General features: G+C 41.7%; 1 protein-coding gene across 1 annotated transcript in view; it reads right to left on the bottom strand.

Annotated features, from left to right (window-relative positions):
• Positions 1 to 240: 240 nt before the first annotated feature.
• Positions 241 to 20344, bottom strand: part of NEGR1 (neuronal growth regulator 1) — a 238732-nt gene continuing 218628 nt past the window's right edge. Inside the window, exon 7 of the mRNA XM_032191887.1 lies at positions 241 to 1456. Coding sequence (XP_032047778.1) covers positions 1332 to 1456 — 125 coding nt within the window. The 3' untranslated portion in view covers positions 241 to 1331. The remainder of the gene's footprint in view (positions 1457 to 20344) is intronic.

The following is a 20344-nucleotide window of genomic DNA, read 5'->3' as shown; positions in this document are numbered from 1 at the left end:
TATTTGTACAGTATTAGTATGTCAGTAATGAAGTCCTGTCTGTAAAGATGCATCATTGACGGCAGCATGCAATTCAGTACAATTATTAGAGCAACCTTGTTTTAATATATATATGTATTTTATATATATATTATATATATATAAAATTCTGCTTGATACTTTATGTATTTTCAGATATCTAATATTTAAAAGCATCCTTTATCATTGCTAAATTAGCCAAACCAGTACAAAATTAAGTGCAAGAAAAATACCAATTCACTTTTTTTTTTTTTTTTTTTTTTGCCGGTAATATAAAAGGGACAATTCAGTTTCTCACATTTACAGCCATTTAAGAATTCTGATTTAGAATAACTAAGAGAAACCTTCTTACGTTCAAAAGATGTTTCAAAATGATTTGTGTTCTCTTTTGTAATGGGAAAACTAGTTTTTTACAGAGACCATCTACTGCTTAATAGATAGGAAAAAATAAAAGGAATTGGTGCTATCCTTCACTGATTGCCTAAAAATATACATCTGAAGCAGTTCCGTTACCCACTGGAGATGGGAGAGGAGGTTTTCTTTCTAGCCAATAGCACCTTCATCCTCAGTTAGAGATTTGTTATGCTCAAAAGGATGCTTTAGCATTTCCCAAAACACATTCCAAAATTGTTGGAGTGGAAGAGGAAAGTAGTGTTTTATGAAGGCACACCCATGCTGAATTTGCAGGAAAAAAGGAAGAAAACAAAAAGCAGTACTGCACAATGCAGTTATAATACAAGGCTCATTCTTGAAACCTGAATATCATGCTGGAAGAAAATCTAGATATGTGTAATATTTTGAAGAGAGATTTTGAAGGCAATATTGATTTTTTTTTTTTTTTATCAAAAGAAATAAAAGTTTATGTGTAAATGTGGATAGAATGTTTTAAAGAAGGGTACTGAATGTTGTATTGCAGCCTTAAAGAAGCACATTTTTACTGCAATATTCTTTTTCCTTTTTATCTTTTTTTTTTTTTGTAAACTACGGTCTGCAACTCAGCAGACCATGACTGAATGCTTTTGAAAACTTGTAGATTACAAACATGAAATCACAATTAATATCCTCTAAAAGTAATTTCAGAGCTTTCACGTCTTAAAAAAGGACAATGTGTACTGCTTCACAAGGTAATGCAGCTAATCAAAAAAGGAGTAGAATTAAAGTATTTACATAATGAGCAATTCTACAGAAGGCGATCATCCCCACGTAAGCACTGCTGATTATATCCCACGCTGCTTTTAACAAACTCTACCAGATTGGATCCAGTCATCAGCACTTTCAGAGAATCCTTAAAAGCCTTTTAGGGTTCTTTACATTTAGTGCAGAATGATGTTCTTCAGGTAGAATATGCTGGTGAGAGAGGACAGTGTCAACACAAGGTACCAGCAGGAGAACAGGACTTCGGCATCACCGGTGATCCCATACTGGGCTGTACTGGGAGCTGCAAAGAGAAAAGAAAAGGGTTAAGGGAAAATTCCTACTCTTAAACCCCAAATACTTATAATTCAGTACTTCCTCTACGATAACATATAAAGCAGCAAAAGCTTTCTTCTGAAAACAGGAGAAAAGGCTGCAAAAGTAGACAACCCTCCCATGACAATGCTCACTGACTATTACTTGTTGTGTTAAAGAGCACAAAACATTATTAATGCAAACATTTTAAAATGTGAATACTTAACATTAAATGAGTGCTTCATGTTTAAACATCTGAATAATTTATCTGTTTTTAAGTTACTGAGCATTAAATCTCCACTGAAATCAATGAGAGGTGAATGTATTTAGCTCTGTTGGAAAACAACTTGTTTTCTACTTAACTTTTGGAGCCAAAGTTTGAAAGTTTTGCTTAGCCAAAGAGATACACATTTATTGTCAGTCTCTGATGAAACTGTATTTACTTGCTTGAATACAAAGCCTCTCTCGAACTCCTAATTAAGTATTACAGTAAATGCATGCACAAGAGTTAAAATACAAGAAAACAGTGAGGAGACAGACAACCGTCTGCAGCCGCCGTGAGCAGCCGGTGTGCTGGCCCTTCTGGGCAGCACAGGAGAAGGCTGAAGCAGAAACCAATAGTCTTGTTCTTGTGAAATACAAGACAGCAGAAAAGAAAAGGGACGGTAAAACACCCTGCCCAGAGCCCGGGAGCACCACATTACCTCTGCCGCTCACCCACTTTCTATCTAGCACTAAAGCCCACAGACGCACCTGATCTTACACTCCGCAAAGTCAGATGTGTAAACCAAACAAAAAAAAAAACGACAACCAAATTAGTTCTTGCTTTTAGAGTTTCACCTTCAGTCAGTTTAATGACTTGCAACCATGACTAACTACAGGACTGGGCACTCCCATTCTCATTCAAAAGGCTCTTTCTGTGATAAACCTGCATGGCAAGCCAACATTTAACATATCAGAAAAAAAAACATTTGATGTATTAGAAAAACCATGATATCAAGCTCAAGCATAGTGGAGGTGGTATTTTGTTTAGCATATTAAAAGAGTTTTCCCAAAGTAAAGATAATTTGAACTTCAGTGGCTCTAAAAGCCAGTGGAAAATTATGTAAATCTGATTTCCTGCATATGAACCACCACTATCTTTGTAAAGCTTATTAAATCATATCTGGATCGTTTCAGCACAAAGGTGTTAGGTGAATTAATGGGAAAAACACATATACTTGTGTAAATAATAGAAAAGAATTATGTCTCCCAAAGCTGACAAACCAAAAGCATTTGATGTGATAGAAAATGGAAGGGGAAAGAAATCTGGAGAAGTGTAAGGGACTGAATTTGAATACACGGTGGGGGGGCTGTGTTCCCATGGGGAACCCCAGCCAGTGCTCCTGTGCCAGCTCACAGGGACTGGCGCTGGGAGAGAGATGAAGCCAACACTTAAAATTATTCCCCAGCCCTTCCAATACCTGTTCCATTTCTTCACATTTTTTAAGGAGGGCAAGCTGGTATAAGCCTGCTGTCACTAGGCGCTGCCAATAATAATCCAATGGATAAAGTTTTCCTTAGAGTTGCAGTGGTATTCAGTGTAGAAAAACAAAACCAAACTGGAGCTATTCAGTTTTGGTCCACGAAGGCCTGAAGAGACCCCAAAGGCAGTGCTCTCACTGTGGAAAGTCCCCAAATCCATGCCATGCCTACAGGCAATCTGACCAGCAATTGGCCTTGCAGGCTGTTTTTTGGAGCTGCATACCACAGGAGAGACAGGCAGGCTCAAAAAGCTGGGCCATTTTTCCTCACCCACCAAACTGGAACTGGCAGCTGGAAAACACTTGAAGTATAAGTGCAAAGGATGAGAAGCACAGCGCGTACATTATGGTGCGATGCTTCAGCCCTCTGATTCAGCTGTCAGTGGAGACAGCCTGGCATTGCTGGGCGTGCTCTAAGGGCATGTTTTGCAGCTCCGGGCCAGACGGCAGCACCCCTGCAGGGCTGTGCCACCCAGGGGACCCCTGTGTGGCTGCTGGGGTGCTGCCGATGGAGAGCACGGCTTTGGAAATCTTGCCAGGCTCTTGTGCATCTCCACTTTAATGTGGCTTCTGGGAATCTCCAAGTGTTTCTGGGCTGCTAAGAGAATTTATAAGCAGATGCCTGCCTCTCACTGCTGGTGCCAAACGGATGGCATCAATTACAATGTCATAGTGAGTATGCTATGGCATACAGTTTAAAATGGCATGCCTGGCTCATAAAAAGTCCTGAATATGTAACAAGTTTCTGCAGTTCCTTACTTTCTCACCTTGGTATTCTGATTAACTTTTCCTGTGTCACTTGGATTGTTTTGGTGGCAAAAGAAATTTTTGTTCCCAAATATTAATACAATTTTGTAGATCTCTTGTGATGTGTTACGAACGTTGTACAGAAAACAAAATTACTATTGAAATTTAAAAATTCTTGGTATGACCTGCCTGGCCATTCATCTAGAATGAATAATCATTTTTGATAAGTAAAAAAAAGTCCTTGCTTTCATTATCGTTGCTATGCAGTGCCAGGCAAGGTCATTTTGGACTTGGACTGGTTACTTTTCATCCTGTTTTTTTTTTAGGGATCTCTGTATCACTCTAAAAAAAAGTTTAGAAATTAGCAAAAAGCCTTAAATGCTTGAAAATAGCACAAAACTCACAGCTTCTTTTTGCACACAGACACACGCATATTTGCAGTCTTTATATTTCTACAGTGAGATAGTGCTAGAGGTATGTATGCTTAGTCATTAAATAAAAGCATGGATTATTGGACTCCCTCATTACGTCTGCAGCTATCCTAGACACCTCCATAATTCAAACTACCACTACAGTGGAGCACTCTGTTTATAACTGATTTCACAGCATACGAAGCTACGGAGCACAGAGCAAGCAGGAGGACAGCAGTTGGTCTGCAGAGGATTACTGCTCTGTCTGAAGACTCGTTCAGAACAACATCCTGGTAACTGTCTCCAATAGAAACCAAGGTCAGATTATTTGTTCCCCTTGTGCTGATCTGGCAGTGCAAATTCTGCTCCAATCTGTGGTAGAGGTACCATGAAAGCAAGTGAATTCTCATCTAGGAGAAGATTAAAATGAGCTTGATGAAAAGGCTGGTGTTTGGGAATATAATGTCATCCAGCGTTCACAAGATGCAATACATTTAAAACATGTCTGCTTCAGTCATTGAGGGATAGTAATTTATTTTATTGTTAGATTAATCAAAGATAATTTTCCAGATTCCTTGTTCAGGAACTTTGAACTGAATGTTCAGACCAGCTCCATCATGCTTTTCCCACACTACTCCTAATCTGGAAAAGACACACAGCACGTGGGAGGTGGCTTCTCCACTGCCCTGCAGGTTTCCCCTTCAGGCCGCCTTCGTCCCGTGGCTCTCCCAGGACTCTCAACACCAGCCATGCTGCTCCGTGTCCCCAGGAGCATCGCCTGCCCGCTCTGTGCTGTGCTGCTGCCGTGTCCTGCGGGAGCTCTGCTGGGAGCTGGGCAGTGGCTGGGGCTGCAGGAATCCACGCGTGCCAAGAGCAGCCCTCAGTATCTGCACACAGCCATGGGCTGCAGGAACTGGGTTAGTGTGCACGTATTGCACTGGGTCCTTAGAGCACCTTTGGGCCCTTAGTACACTAAAATAGTCCTCAGACCTGTGCGAGCAGCCAGTCCAGTTACAGCAGGAACAGAGACAAATGGAGAAAGCTTCTGCTCTCGCCTCAGTAATTCTGCTCTTGCTCAGTAATTCCCTGTGCTATCAGCACTGCTCAATAAAGTGGTTCCATTCTCACTGACTGACCTGAACCAAACACCCTGCAGGAGGCAAGGCCCCTGCCAGCCCGGCCCTGGCCCAGCAGCGTGACCACCACAGCGCCCGCCCAAGTGCACGCACTCCTTCCTCCTAAGTTACCGGTTATTCCACGTCATCCTAATGGTTTATAACACTTAGCAGTGGTGAAAATGTTTAAGCGTACTCTTCACACAGATAGGATTATATTCCTACATCTCTCCTGGTAGTGAATAAAAAAGAGCAAAGTAATATTATATCACTATCTCTAATTAACACAAGAGATTAGGAAAAGTACTATGCTGATATGTGTAAACCAACATTTGCTAACACCAAGGACTGCATTAACCAGAAATAATTATAAGCTTTAATTGTGATGCCTTGTAGACAAAAGCGTGGACCTCTTTGGGTTGTCTGAATAAGCAAGAGTAATTCTGTTAAATGGATTATGCGCAGAGAAGTTAATAAGCATTTCATTTAACTATATTCAGGTTAATGATTTATTATAGGAAAGCCTTAATAGTTTGCATGAAGAAAGCCTTAATAGTTTGCATGCAAAATTTCAAATATACTGAGAAGACAGGGATAAAGTAACTCAAGGTCAAAGCAGTAAGAAAAAGACGAAGAAGTCTGGGCTGTCAAAAATGTTTTTTAAAAGAGAAGATTGTAAGATAATGGGACTCTGAAGGCTCACTTGAGTCCCACAGATAACATCTCTAAATATTGTGACACTTGAAGTTAGTTGAGGATTTATGGCTTTGGAGGAGCAGGCCGGCAGTCTATAAAGGACTGAATTAGAAAGCAATGACTTGTGATAGGAGAGGTAATCTGCTCGGAGAGTGTGAGAGCAGGCACACGAGTGTTTTGGCCAAAGGAATGTTTGTCAGAAGAGAAACCGTGCTCTGTGCCTTGCAGGCCAGACGGGATTGCAGGGAGCTTGACCTTGGGAGAAGAAAACCCAAGAGCTGTGTATAGCAATGAATCAGCAAGGACACCAATTTGTCTAGTCTTATGCAAATGCAATCATTCTCGAGGCAGGAAATCTACAGTGATGGAAAATTCACTGGTTAAGTTAAATTGATAAATCTGAACCTTTCAAAGTATCTGCCAGATGGAGACTTTGATTAAGCAGAGCTTTGACCACAATGATACTGCTTGGGAAATGCTGGTAATTTAGGAAAGTGGAACGGCATTCAGCCTGTGTCTGTGGTGGCTGGGGGCTGGAGGTGATGACTCAGAAGGTCCACTCCAGTCTGATGTCCTTGTGTCACTGCTATGAGTCACCAAAATTCATTTTAATGAGAGAGGAACATTGCGTACAGCACAGGCCGAAATCCCCAGAACGCATTAGAAATGCAAAATGCTTATATTTTAAATAAAGGCATACATTTGCAAGAGATTATTTATAAATGATGTATGGTCAAAATGTTTTGCTTATCACAGTGATGGGAGTCAAGAGAAGAGATCAGTTAAGAGCGGTGCAGCCCTACCCCTCAGAGAAGTGAAAAACATGTCATGTAATGGCTCACGGAGCCTGACAAACATCATTACTGGGCATGACAGACTGCGAGACGAGGTGGCTCCACTCTGCTGGGCGTGTTCCTGCCTACACGCAGTGGTCGCTTGTCTCAGTTCTTGCTTACAAAGGGTGATGGCAGGAGCAGGGAGGAAGATGCTGGGGACTGCACCTCGCTGCAGCCTCACCTACATCTGATACGCTGCTCTGCTCTAGGGAGCAGCCACATTTGGTCCTCTGTTAACACCCACACAGCCATTCTCCAGGTCGAGGGGTAGAATTTCATCTTCATATATTTAGTAGGCAGGAGTCACTTAGCAGTGCTGAGACAAATACATGAAAATACTTGAGAAATAAGGCAGGCAATATTGCACAGGTTGCCTATCAGCTAACTCTGCCTGGATGGATTTACTCAACTTCTTCAGCTTCTTCTGACACAGAGCTGTGAGGACACAGACTGCGAGGGCCTTAATGGAGTGGCTTTGTCATTCTTTGAAGTGTGAGTGTTGGCAGAAAGATTCAGAAGCTGAACCCCAAAGAGACTGAGGGGATTGATAATGATAGCAGTTGTCAGGTCCTATTCGTCCACACTGCACACAAAGCTGCTGTTAGATGAAGAAATGTTAAAAAATGAATGGTTTATACTGATTTGTTCCTTATTTCTAATTTAAATGAATAATGCAGCATTTTTGTGTTTTTAGATAGGAAGACAAAGAATACAAGATTACTGCTCTAACTGTGAAAGTAGAAAACAACTATTTGTTGCGCTAAAATATTAAAGCTTAGTTTGGTAAATACTTGGGATCAATATGCCATCAGCAATGTTTTAAAGTGAAATATTACCCCTGTGTATGTTTGCATGTATCTTAGTGAATACACAGAAAATAATAATTTAGGATTCCCTGTTTCAGTCATAAGGACCCCATTTGCAACATGCTCTGTATCTAATTTGATACCGGTACTTGATACTTCTGACTGAGTTACAATATAAAATGCTATATTTACAGGGCTAAAAAGAAAGAGGAATAATCAAAGCATGGCAATTAGCTCAGCGATTCATCATTGTAACTTCATCAGCGAGGAGATCTTTGCCTGGGAATTTGGGTTCCCTGGCTGTGCAGAGCCAGGTCCGTGGGGCAGCAGCCAGGTGTGAGCTCAGGTGCGATCCCCTCCCTGCCCCCTGCGGCAGGCAGAGCTGCCCTTCCCAGCGCTCCCACTCGGATACCCACAAATAATTCACGCTGGATGTTGTCAGTGGTGAAGTACTGACCTGAAAGCAGCTAAAAAGTATACACAGAAATGTAAAATTTAAGTAAGATGGCTTTTGCTTGCTCATTAATGGGCTGGGGCATGCCTGACACATTTTGCAGTTGTTAAAACTGCACCTCCTTAGTGAACACTTAACAGCTGCGTTTCATTAAGGTGATAGAGAAAGCAAAACCATGACTGATGGAGGTTGTTAACTACGTGCAAAAGGTTTCTAACTGTCTTGATTTCTGCTCTCAAATAACCCTCTGGAACAAAGCATTTCCAAAGTCAGCAACTTCTGAGAAGTGCCTGGGGCAGACCTACTGGTACATGCGGCATCCCGTGCTCCGGCAGAGGATACAGTCAGAGATGTACCCCGCAATTCGGCAGAGCTGTGTTTGGAAATGTGACTCTGGTGCTGGGAAGAGCTTTGGTGGGCAGCAGCCATGCCCCGTGGGTGCTGACGGTGCCAAGGGGCTGCCCAATCTGCTTACCTTCAGCATTTTTGCTGTCTCCTATTTGCATCTCCCCATTTTCACTGCCTTTTAGGATAACCCACCTGGGTCAACAGCCTCCCCGCAGCCTCTCCCCTATTGACAGCCCACTGCCAACAGCTGTGATAACAAATGAAACCCTAAAAAATCTAATGTTTAATTTTCCAAATTGTCAGTGACTCTTGTGGAAATGCAGGTTTAAATCTGACAATTATTTATAGTAAAACATTTGATGTAGGAAAAGTAGCATTATTTTAGAGAAAGACAAATTTATAGATTTTCTAACTTATAAATAGTAAGTTTTCTAGATAATGAGTACTTAAAAAAATGATGGTAGTTTGATCATAAGTAAAGTAACAGACAGATGGGCAAAATCTGGGTAACTTAATTGAGAGAAGGTAAGATAACCTTTTCATTCCAATTAAATGGATGCTACTGCTGAAGAGCATTTCACATATCAGAAGAAAAACCCTTTCTAAGGAGGAAGGCACATGGCATATCTTATAATCAGACAGAAGGTCTGTATAGCTAAAAACCCTCGATTTTGGACACTTCCTCTGTTACGGAAGTTATAATCCATATGATCCATACAATCTGTTACACACCCCGGTGCACAGCGCTTGGCTGCAGAGCCATCACCCGTCCACCCGCAGAGGAAGCGCCCTGGGCATCGGTGCCAACGTGTGCTCCTAAAGGAGCTCGGCACCGACCTGCTACTGCTGTAACACACAGCACCCACCGCGGCTGTGAGCATTTTCTGTTCAGCATCTTTTAAGCACGCTGTCAAATTGTTAAGAAACGTGACACAACCCGACCTCCTGCATTGGAATACATTGAATGCAAGCACAATTATACCGCGACTGTTTTCACAATGAAAAGGTATTGTTAAAACTTTATTGCCTAGGTGTGATTTGTTTTCAAACTTGCATTTTAAATTTTAGCATATGGTTGCCAACAGAAAAGTTCCAGTTTAAAAGCAATTATCACGCAGTGGTACCTAAAATCCCCATAGTTATTGCTCGCTCTAATTATATGGTCTTGATGCTGTTCTTACTCCGTGGCTTCTAAGTGTGGGCTTCTCAATGGGGCCAGGCACGCACCCTTTTTGTTACTCCACATTTACATGTTTACAATGGATTCAGATAACTCAGGAAAAATGGGCAATGGTGATTTGGAGAGACTCTTAACAATAGCAACCCTAACACACAAGCCTGTTTGGTAGATAATCAGTGTAAATAATAGATTCCCCACATGCTGCTGTCTATCAAGTTTTTTCTTCAAGCAAATGTCGCTGGGTATCATAAAATCAGAAAAACAGTGCTGCTCAGACAAAGCAGGCTCACTCTAATCTTTCGGATATTACAGACATGCCTTTGTTGCAACTGCAAAAACAAAAACAATTTTAAACCCTCCTACATTGTTGTACGGTGTATCTTTAATGGAATTTCATTTAGACACAGATGGATTTGATCATTTCAAATAAAAAACCTTCCATTAAATAATGCAAAGGAAAAGAGCCCTGCTAATACATTAATGGGATAAACGAAGCAGGCACTAAGCACAGACTGCCTTAATGTTTAGCAGGATAAAATAGTACAGCCCTAACATACCCCATTCCTACTGCAAGTAATATTTCTTAATACCAAGAAGTATTTATGAGGAAAATTACTGTGAAGGAATCAAATAAAATTTGGCTTCATACATCAACCTTTATATTCAAGTTATCTCAAATTTCTTTCCACAGATGAAATGTGCACTCGTATCGGAACAAATGAAGTGTCCTTTAAGAATTTGAGAATTTCTGATGTACACTGGCCTCGAAGGTCAGAGACCACTTCTGGCAGACAGACAAGTACCAGCCACTGTGCTGGGATGAACCTGTGCAACCACGCAGGCTCCACATCTAACCAGGAAAGGGGACAGAAGAAAATGGCCAAGTGCGTTGTCTGGGGAGTGAAGCAGAGCAGGTAATCGACGGCAGTGAGCTGACACCTCGCTGCCTTCCAGGCAGACTGAGCCTGAACATAGCTGCTCGGAAGCAGGAACACACAGCAATGTGGGCAAGTCCTAAATCACACGCCTTTGCTCTTCTAGTGCTGACACAAAGACCATGCCAGGGCCACCTGAGCTGGCATTTTAATGCATGGACCTCCAGGTGCCAAAGCTGCATGTGCTGCAAGGGGAAGGAGCCACGAGCATCCTGGAAGGCAGGGTTATTCAAATTAAACTTAGTGAATAGTGAATTAAACTTAGTAAAAACAAACACACACACACACAAAAACAGAAAACATTCAATTTAATTATCCCCCCAAACAAACAAACAAACAAACAAAAAACACCTGCACTTTAACAAAAATAGCCAACTGCATGCTTACTGGAAGCACAAGGCTTGACTCTGACAATTCCTCAGAAACGCATCTGTGATTTCGGTGAATCATCGATGCTATTTTGCCATGAGAGGACAAATATTTTCTGTGATGTGTAAACAGAAGTGCAGGCAATGCAGCGAGGCAGCTGGTGTCTTGTGCAGATGGGTCACCTCAGGGACGGACACACAGCCCCGAGAGGAACACGGAGAACATCTCAGCCACGAGGGAGGCTGGAATAGCAGGGCAGTTTAAAAGCCAAGGAGGAGGAGGAGGAAGAGTATTGATGGGATATACATGTACATGAAGATTGCCCTGGAGAAGGTAAGGCAGTACTTCCCGTGTCTGCAGCAGGTAGAACAGAAGCAGCAGGACTGAGCTGCAGCAGGTAGGGGCCAGAAGAGCTATGAAGGAAAACTCAGCACAGGGTTGTGTGGGGAGGGTGAGGAATCTGGGTCATTGCTGGATCTAAGAGCAGTGTGGACAAATATCTGTCAAAACTGACACCAAATATCCAACTCCTGCTGGTGGGAAGAGAGCCTTCCAGGTGTTCTCTTCAGGCCTTTTAAAAAACTAAAAAACTCCAGGAAGACAGCATAAGTAGAGGTGACTGAAACATTCATTTCTCTTCTAGAACCTGAGATATAACATATTCCACAGGAAGAAAAGACGAGTGGGTGCTGGCAGAGACAGGCATCAGCCACCTGAGCCGGGGGCTCTCGGAGCCAGCTCCCCAGTCTGTGCATGGGCTGTGCTGGGGCTCCGGTTCCTTCCCTAGAAATTGGCTCCAAGTTCTTTCCTATGCCTTAAGGACATGCGTGTTGTATGCAAAACGTGCAGAAAACTTTAAACAGACATTTAATTCTCACAGAAAAATGAGCACAGCTGTAGAATCTGCAATTAGCCTCTTGTCTTATCACATCCAGCTCTGCTCTTGCACGTATCTGGTGATTTCCCTCAAAAACAATTTCAGATCTATCATACAAGCAGCTACTTTTCCTCCACTGGGAGCAAGCCACGGAAAGTTCTTCTACAGCTGCACTTCGGAATGGGTAGGAGTCCTCTTGTTTGCAGGATAAATTTATCTTTGGCTTGACAATGCTCGTGTGTTGCTGCGGAGGGCAGCCTTCCCTTGCAGTCCTCGCTGCCCGTGCCCACAGGCACCTGCAGTGTGGTTGGAGTAGGCACCCTCCTCTAGTCCCCGTCCTCTTTCTCCTCTTTCTTTTTACATAGTAAGATCAAAACCAGATTCAAATACTTGACTTGCAGTTTTAACCCATTTCTCTGTGGTATCTGATTTCAAAGGGCTATAATTATCACAGATGTTCCCACCTTAGAACTGTTAATAAGTCAAAGGGCTCTATTGTTTCTATGGCTTGAAAGAAAACCTGACTTCCATTTTCTTTGAGGTTGCCTGGCTTTCCTCCCCTTCTTCAGGTATGCTAAAAATAATATACCCAAGGTATTATTAAAAAAAGTAAGATTTTTTTTGGGGGGGATGGGGAATATTATTTCCTGTTTTATTTCAGCAGTAATATCTTTGGAAAGGTTACCTTCTGTGACTCAAATAACTTTGCTTTCAAATAAAAGTTATTGCCTAGCCCAAAGGCCAAGTGAAGAGTGCTTTCTGGAATCAGATCCACCCTGCCGCTTCGGAGCATATATGAGAAAAGCTGAATAAATGCAAGCCTAATACAGCTTGATAGTCATTTTTATACGATCTGATACTGCATATTAATGAGCTAGAAACACTGGCTAGGATTTTATTAACAATACAAGGCTTATTTAATAAAACTGGTCCTCGAAATGGCAAGAATTGCAATTCAAAATTCAAACAGAAGTCAGGGGATGGTAAAGCCTGGCTGTCTGCCCAGCTTGGTGCTGCAGGCACGGCCACGAGGTTGTCTTCAGACGTGTAACCTGTCCACAAGCATATCTAGGCAGAAAACAAGCCCCAGACAAAACCCTTTTCTGCCAAAAACCCCAAAGTCCCTCAAGATGAGTCTAATCGCAGATGTCTCCATTAGCGCTGTGCTTCCTAGGCTGAAACACAGCCGCACAGACCTGAAATAAAAGTGACCCCCGTGTAACCCGGCTGGTGGTGCCGTGGTGCCACAGGCTTTGGCTGGGGGCTGGTTTCACCAACCAGGCACTTTGGTAGATGCCTGAGGCTCACTAAATGTCCTGGCTAAAGCATTAATTCCTTGAATGGAGAATTTGACATGACTGCTTGTTGTTTCACTGCCTTTCAGAATTACTACTGCTTTATAGAGGAAGGGTGACACCTTGATACAGACTTGTGTAAACTGGATAGTACAACATACAGCATCCTATTATCTGCCAGCAGAAAAATAATTCAGTAACATCAGTGTGGTCAACAAAGCCAGGAAACACAGCTTGGGTCTGACTTCGCTTACAAGAAAGCTGTTCATTGCTCAGAACAGCGTATTCTAGCTGTTAGGAGAGAATATGGTAAAAAATAATGACCTCAGAATTAAAATGTGCTGGTGTGTATATGTAGAGATGTACGGCATCACTGCGCAGCAGTCTGAGTGGTCTGATACAGGAGTACCTGTGCTGTATTTTTATGGGATAGTGCATGATAATCGCAAACAGAATTGATGACTTCCTCATCATATGTCCCAAGATTTCCAAAAAGACATCAGTAGAGATATCTACATGTCTGGTTTTGAGAAATGTATGGACTCAGACACAAGTTCTGACTACATACTGAACTGGGACTATTTTTAATTATTGCATACTTTCAGCTGTAATCCAAAAGAGAGATGTACAAATCCCAAACTGTCCTTCTTGCCCCAGCTTTGGGAAGAAAACCACTTTTTTTTTTTTTTTTTTTTCTTCTGTAGTTTATGTATGCAAAACCTCAGATTTTGGAGAAAATAAGCTCTTTGTTGAGAATGAACAAACACTTTTAGATCAGTTCTGTAAATATGTGTCTACTAAAGCCCTTCATTACTTGAAAATTCTTCCTTGTAACTGATATCAGAACTAATTCTATTGAACTTATTTATGTGAAAACTTAATATATTAGGCAATAACAGGTCCCATGTACTGTAGGCCCATGTAATGCATGTGGCTACCTAGTTCTGGAGCTCCACTACAGTCAGTAAATATGGATGTCACAGTTGTCTTCCAAGATTTGCTTACAGCAGGATGACTTTTTGTATGCCTGCAGTACAACATACACACTGTCTCTGATGCACATATGTACGCTATTTTTTTTTATTGACACATTTTCTATTTGATACTTTTGCTTTTTTTTTTTTTTCATTTTTTTTCTTTTACTATTTTAGGCTTGCAAAAATTTATTCCAATGTCTTAGCATACATGTTTCTCATTATTCAAAAGTAAGCAATTCTTTCTTATTTCACAAAAGTGCTCAGCAGACCGATGTGCTTGCTAACATGCTAAGTATGACATACATTTCTATGTTTTAAGAGATACACTATAGCTTTCAACTGCAGGTCTTACCAGAGTGTTATTCCCCCTGTGAAAGCCTTCCCTTGCAGATGCATGCTCGAGAAGCGTGCTGCTGTGCTCAGGAGGAGTCGGCAGCACGGGGCCACCCCTGTGGGAAGAGCACACCAGGAGCATGCTTCACCCTTGTCACTCCTGGCACAGCCATGGTAAAGGAAACACAAAACCTGCTTGTAATTTTGAGTCTAGATCCCTTTTTTTTGAATGGCAGATGCAGAATAGCAACAACTACAGAGGTAGAATGGGATGGCAATAGAAAGGGATCATTCTGAGGGAAACTTGCAGGCAAGGAACAAATAAATTACAATTTCTTGTTGTTATGGACATCCAAAATTAAATGGATTTGGATGGTCATGGCCTTCCATTGGACATGGCAAATGCAGATTTGGAGAAGATGCCATTGAGAAGACAACTAGAAAAGTGCTGGAGAAAGCACTGGGACAAGCAAGCCAGCCGCCCCATACTGCTCCCCCATATCTGCGTTGTGGTCCCTCACGTGGGGGGACCCATTCCCATCCAGACCCCAAAGCACCATGTCTGAAAGGCTCTCCAGGGTAGCCTGGCCAAGAACTGCTGCTCCCTGTGCCAGATAACCATGCTCAGATCTTCATATAAAGTGGGCAATTCTGAGTCTCCTGCAAGGGTCCGGGTTTGATAAATGGGCCCAGTTCAGAAGTGTGGTGCTGTACCAGCAGCTACGGGTTATAAAGCCAATTGCCAAGACACAGACAGTCAGATTGTTTCTGAAATAATATGCATGGCATGTGCAATTGGGTACTTATGCATGTAATTTTGACAGCTTACAATAACTGCTTCCCTGACAATGTTGCCTTCATTTTTAAATGTCACATTTAAGAAAAGTAAAAGCATTTTAATGCGACAGAAAAATTTGACTTGGGAGCTAATTACTTTAATTTGATAGATTTTTTGGGTTCATTTGCATACTTGACAATTATTTATGACTTATATTGGTAATTAGAGGTTGGGTCTTATGCTGAAATATTGTAAATAGCTTTGAAGACATTTGCTGATCCTTCTAACTTTTAGAGGAAATGAATTTGATAGTAGCTAATATGTAAAATATTTGTACTTCTGACCTTTTGTAAATCATTCTCTCTGTATTTTAAATGATTGGTTGTCAGAATCATTTTCCTCAATATGAAGCGTGACATTGTAAATAAGCTTTTGAATTAAGCAGCATATTAAATCTATGTATTCAGTGGCAACCTTTGATAGTCCTCATATATCATTAAGATTTTGTTGGTTCTGCTACATTCAGGCTACGTCATATAACATTGCGAATGACAATTTTGTTACACTGAACTTTACAGCTTCTGGACAATTTGAACATCATTCTTCTGATCTTGACAAAGGATATTGAGTTAACAGGTTAGTACATGATTTCTTGCCTTTTTGGTGAATGTGTATGAAAAAGGAACATTTTTGCTGGAGGAGCTGACAACCCCTAAACAAATATTCCAATGGGGAAGTTGTCAGATGATTTCTAAAGATTTATTTTTTATTCATCTATTCTGCTGAATTTCTCAAGCACTTCTTTGGGAATTCTCTTGGTCGTATTTCTGCATAGTGTATATACTGCTCTGGTTTTAGAGGTGAATTAAACCCCCCTGAATTCATGGAAGTCTACTGCTGAACCACGCTGATATCTAATCAATCATCAATAGTGCTCTCATTATAATAAGGTGATGGATGAAATAAATAGCAAAGTCAAACTGTTTACTAATTCCAAAAGAGTTTAAATACAGTGCCACTTTGAATTATGTCTGGTCAGACCAGTATTATCTCTTGAGTTTGTCTTGTATGTCAATACTGCTTAATCTTGTTCTTTGTAATGGGGTATGTCTTAAATTGAAGGACACCGGATAAGTCATATACATAAAAGAGATCTACAGCTTGCTGGCATGTGAAATTCCTCTAATATATATTTTTATGAAACTACCAGAACATTATGTGCTTGGCAGCATAAATAAAAAAGTGTGTTACCCTGGCAATTTCACATTACTACGTTAGTTAGTAAATGCAATGGCCACCCTTACTTTCCTATAATAAAAACTGTCGAGCCTTTTCATGAAAGATGATTACAATTTCCACTGGCCTGTATATGCAATAAAAAAACATAACTCATCAAAAGTTGAGCTATTTGCTCTTAAGATAGAAGACCATTTTTCTTGAACTCATGATGTGACATTAACTATTCATGAAACTTGAGTGTTCAAACACTGCCTAAGTAAAATTGTTACTACTTTTCAACTTGATTGAGATCTTTTGTGAGCTAGACTGCACAGCAGCCAGCAAAAGGGCTCTTAACACATAAGAAATGCAGAGACTGTCCAGGTACTGTAGCTGTGAGCTATCGATCTGCTGGGAAGCCTAGTTCCTCCTCCATGAATTGATTCATGATAACTGCCTCCATTTGGGTCAAACAGTATTTAACCGCTTGTAAATTTTAATTAAATGATTTGTCACTTTGAACATATAGTTTGTCATCTTGCAGCTAAGCGATGTGTCTTTATCAGAAAATGACTCAAGGGAAAGGCATTCATCTCCTCTGTCACTTCACCCCCATTAGGACAATTTGGCTGTTGCGCAGCACGTGGGGCTCTGGGAAACAAACCGCGGGTGGCAGGAACCAGGCCACCTTGTGCGTTACGAAAATGTGATTTCTTCCTTTCTTCTTTAACATATGCTAAACTCTCCAGGTATAACAAACCCTTCTGCAGCAGCACTTAGCAAAGCAGATTTTTCCTTTTGACAACTTGCTTTCTCCTTTCTTAAGCATAAATCGCACCTGTAGCTATTCTTACCCAGCTACCCAAGTATCTTTTTGCACCTACAGTTCTCCTTGCTTGCAAGATGGTGATCCTAGGGGAAAGCACGAAGCAGCTTTTAAACTGTGAAAACCTGTTGTCTGACTCTAGAAGCTATTTTATGCTTTAATTGTTTTTTGAGACTGTGCAACACACCCTGCTGTCAGTATGACTGGATATGGGACCCTCATTTCAATGAATTTAAATTGGTCTTCAGTGTGTTCATGTTATACAACAGTGATGTAAGCATATGAATTTCAGGCACATCCTCCCCTCTCTGTGATAAGGTTTAATCCTTTGAGGCTGACAACCTCTTGCTTGTGCAGGGACACAAGCTGTTGCTTTAAAGCTGTTATTTTAATTCCTTTATTTAAAGCTGTTGCTTTAATTCTGGGGTCCACCATCTGTGAGCTGAGGATTTAGCAAACATCACATAAACTACAGCCACAAAAAATAGAGAAAGCGCTTATCATCATAGAATCACCTTGGTTGGAAAAGACCTTCAGGATCATCCAATCCAACCATCACCATGACCTACTGAGTCCCTCTGAAGTGCTAACTCTAAACTGAAACTGAACTGAGTGTTTTAATTCCTTACTGCAAACCAGAAACTCTTACTATAAAGATCAGTTTTAGCTACTTTTCATTGATGTGCATCCTGTAATGGAAAATGGTGTGCTAGCAGGCCATTGACATGACCAAATCTATGTTGTACTTATTCCTGCTTTTTTTTTTCTATGATAGTACAGTAGCGGATAAAAGTCACACTTTCTGGTGTAAATGTAAACACGGGGATGGCCTGGGGATGGCCTGGGGACATAGGGGGATGGCCTGGGGACATGGGGCCTTTAGCAGCAGTGCAGCACCAGAGCATGCTGTGTGGTTTATCTCCAGCCACCGCTGCCCGCGATGAGCAGTGTGGGGTTATCCCAGCTCAGGACAAAGCAGCAGCTGCTCTGGGTTCTGGGGGAGGCTGTGGGGGAACCGGGCACCCCCTTGCCTCTGGCTGCACACGCTGGACCCCGCAGTGAAGGCCTCCGCACTGAAGGAAGGCCTGCACAGACCCAGGCCCCCTCCAGGTGCTGCCGGTGGAGGATTTGGCACTCGGAGGCTTTTCATGCACCAGCCTTCCCCACCTGCTTTTCAGCTTAATCCAGAGGATTTTGGAGACATTATGGCTCAGCTCTGCATGTGTTATTATGTAGAAGAGAGAGAGGAAAAAAAAACCAAAACACACAAAACAGATTTTTCAAATGTGACTGGCAGCTTTAGGCATAAGACTCCTGTTAAGACTCGTGACTTTGAAAGTCTCTATCCATTAATATAACATTTTGGTGAAGACCGCTGAAAGAAGGGACAGTGTGTGCCTCAGCAGGAGGCCCCTTCCCCACCTGTAGGCTGCCTGCATCAACCCTGGTACTCTGTCCCCCACTTCTTGCAGTTACTGGTCCCTGACCAGCTAACATATAAACCTGTTGGGCACTAATGAAAGTCTGCACCTTGCTTTATGTTTATATATAAATACGTTTTTTTTTTTTTTTTTTTTTTTTTTTTTTTCCAGAAGTGGAATTATCAGTGAAATACTGTCAGTGGTATGGAGGCAGCTGGGTCTGAAACCATCCAGATTTTTGCAAATGTCTCTGTGTGGACGCGTATCTGCATCTGCATGCACTGCTGGCACAACATATAGAGGAGGTACCCCATGGTGAAAAGAGAAGATGAGCTACAGCGGCTACGGCCTCGTGAGTGACACATGCAGGAAGGCTGGGGACAACACCAGCAAAGGCACACGGGGCTGCTCCCTGCTGCCTGAGCTCCTGTCACAAAGGGCCTGACACGAGCCACAGAGCTGTTGGGGGCCTGGGGACAGCTGCCAAGAGCCTTCTGCTCTCAACACCCTTCTGAATTCACAAATTTGTTCTTTTCAGTAGAAATATGCTGCAGTTAATATTGAAATGCACTTTGAAGCAGGAAAATAGCATGCCAAAAAAGGTTCTTTAATATCCTCAGCAATCACCTTGTATGTGAGCTGCAGCTCAGCTCTTCTTCACATAACGCAGCATTTGGAGGTAGCAACCAGATAATCTTAATGTCGTGTATGTCCCTTGGATCATGTGAAAGCAGCACACAGACAGTCAGAATGTTTCCCATCCGGCCAATGGGCAATTTCAGTTTGCCATCAATTTTGGCACAAAAGCAGGATTTTAAGAGACGGGACAGAAGACAATACATGGCACTGGGCAGGAATGCTAGCAACTTTCAAAGTAGTTATGGATGTCATATTATTAAAAAAAAAAAAAACAAGTAATGGCAGGGAAAATGGTGTATGTCCCCCTCTGGGCAGTAGGAAAGCTTGGCAGTCGGTGATGAAAGTTTCACCTTTCTCTTTCTCTAACCCCGGTGGGAATTAAGGGTGCTTTTGGAGTCACAGTTTGTGTGCATACCCGATGTCATGCCTTTCTAAAGAGCTAGGCTTTTTGGAAGACAGAGATGGATTTGGAGTCCTTTAAAACTGCCTCTGATACTATTTGAGACACAGGGGAGAAGGACATATTCTGTTCCATACACAATTCATTTTTATTTTTTTTTCTAAATTGTACTGCATATAACCCTTAAGCTACAAAAATTCTTCATGTTTCTGCAAAATGAACCTTCCACATAACTCAATGAGACCTGGGTAGCGATAATCTGCGTTTACTGGTGTGAGGCTTTCTACCTCTTTGTAAAACACATCTCCTCCTTCATTTAAAATGAAGTACTCTAAATGGGAGGCCATGGGGGACCACAGGTATGGAAACCTTACAAACAACATTGCAGGCATTACTTATTCCCGAAATGTCTCTATAGCTCGAGTGCTTTGCTTTGACAATTTACTGCGGACTATTCAAATTACTTGCTGTTTTCCTATTATAAAATCCATACCCTGTTCATTCAAGTGAACATGCTCTTGATCTTTCAAATCTGAGTTGTTCTCTGAATTGCCTCAGTTTGGCAGAAAACTCATTCGGTGTATTTTTATATACTGTGCTTGTTGAATAAGGAGGCTGAATGGTAGGCAATCATTTCAGTCGCAATCAGAGATATTAAGAAGGACAAATTCTATCAAAAAATTTCTGAAGCCAA

Source organism: Aythya fuligula, chromosome 8 (genome assembly GCF_009819795.1).
Source record: "Aythya fuligula isolate bAytFul2 chromosome 8, bAytFul2.pri, whole genome shotgun sequence".
NCBI classification, from domain to species: Eukaryota; Metazoa; Chordata; class Aves; order Anseriformes; family Anatidae; genus Aythya; species Aythya fuligula.
This window is presented reverse-complemented; position numbering and strand designations above follow the sequence as displayed.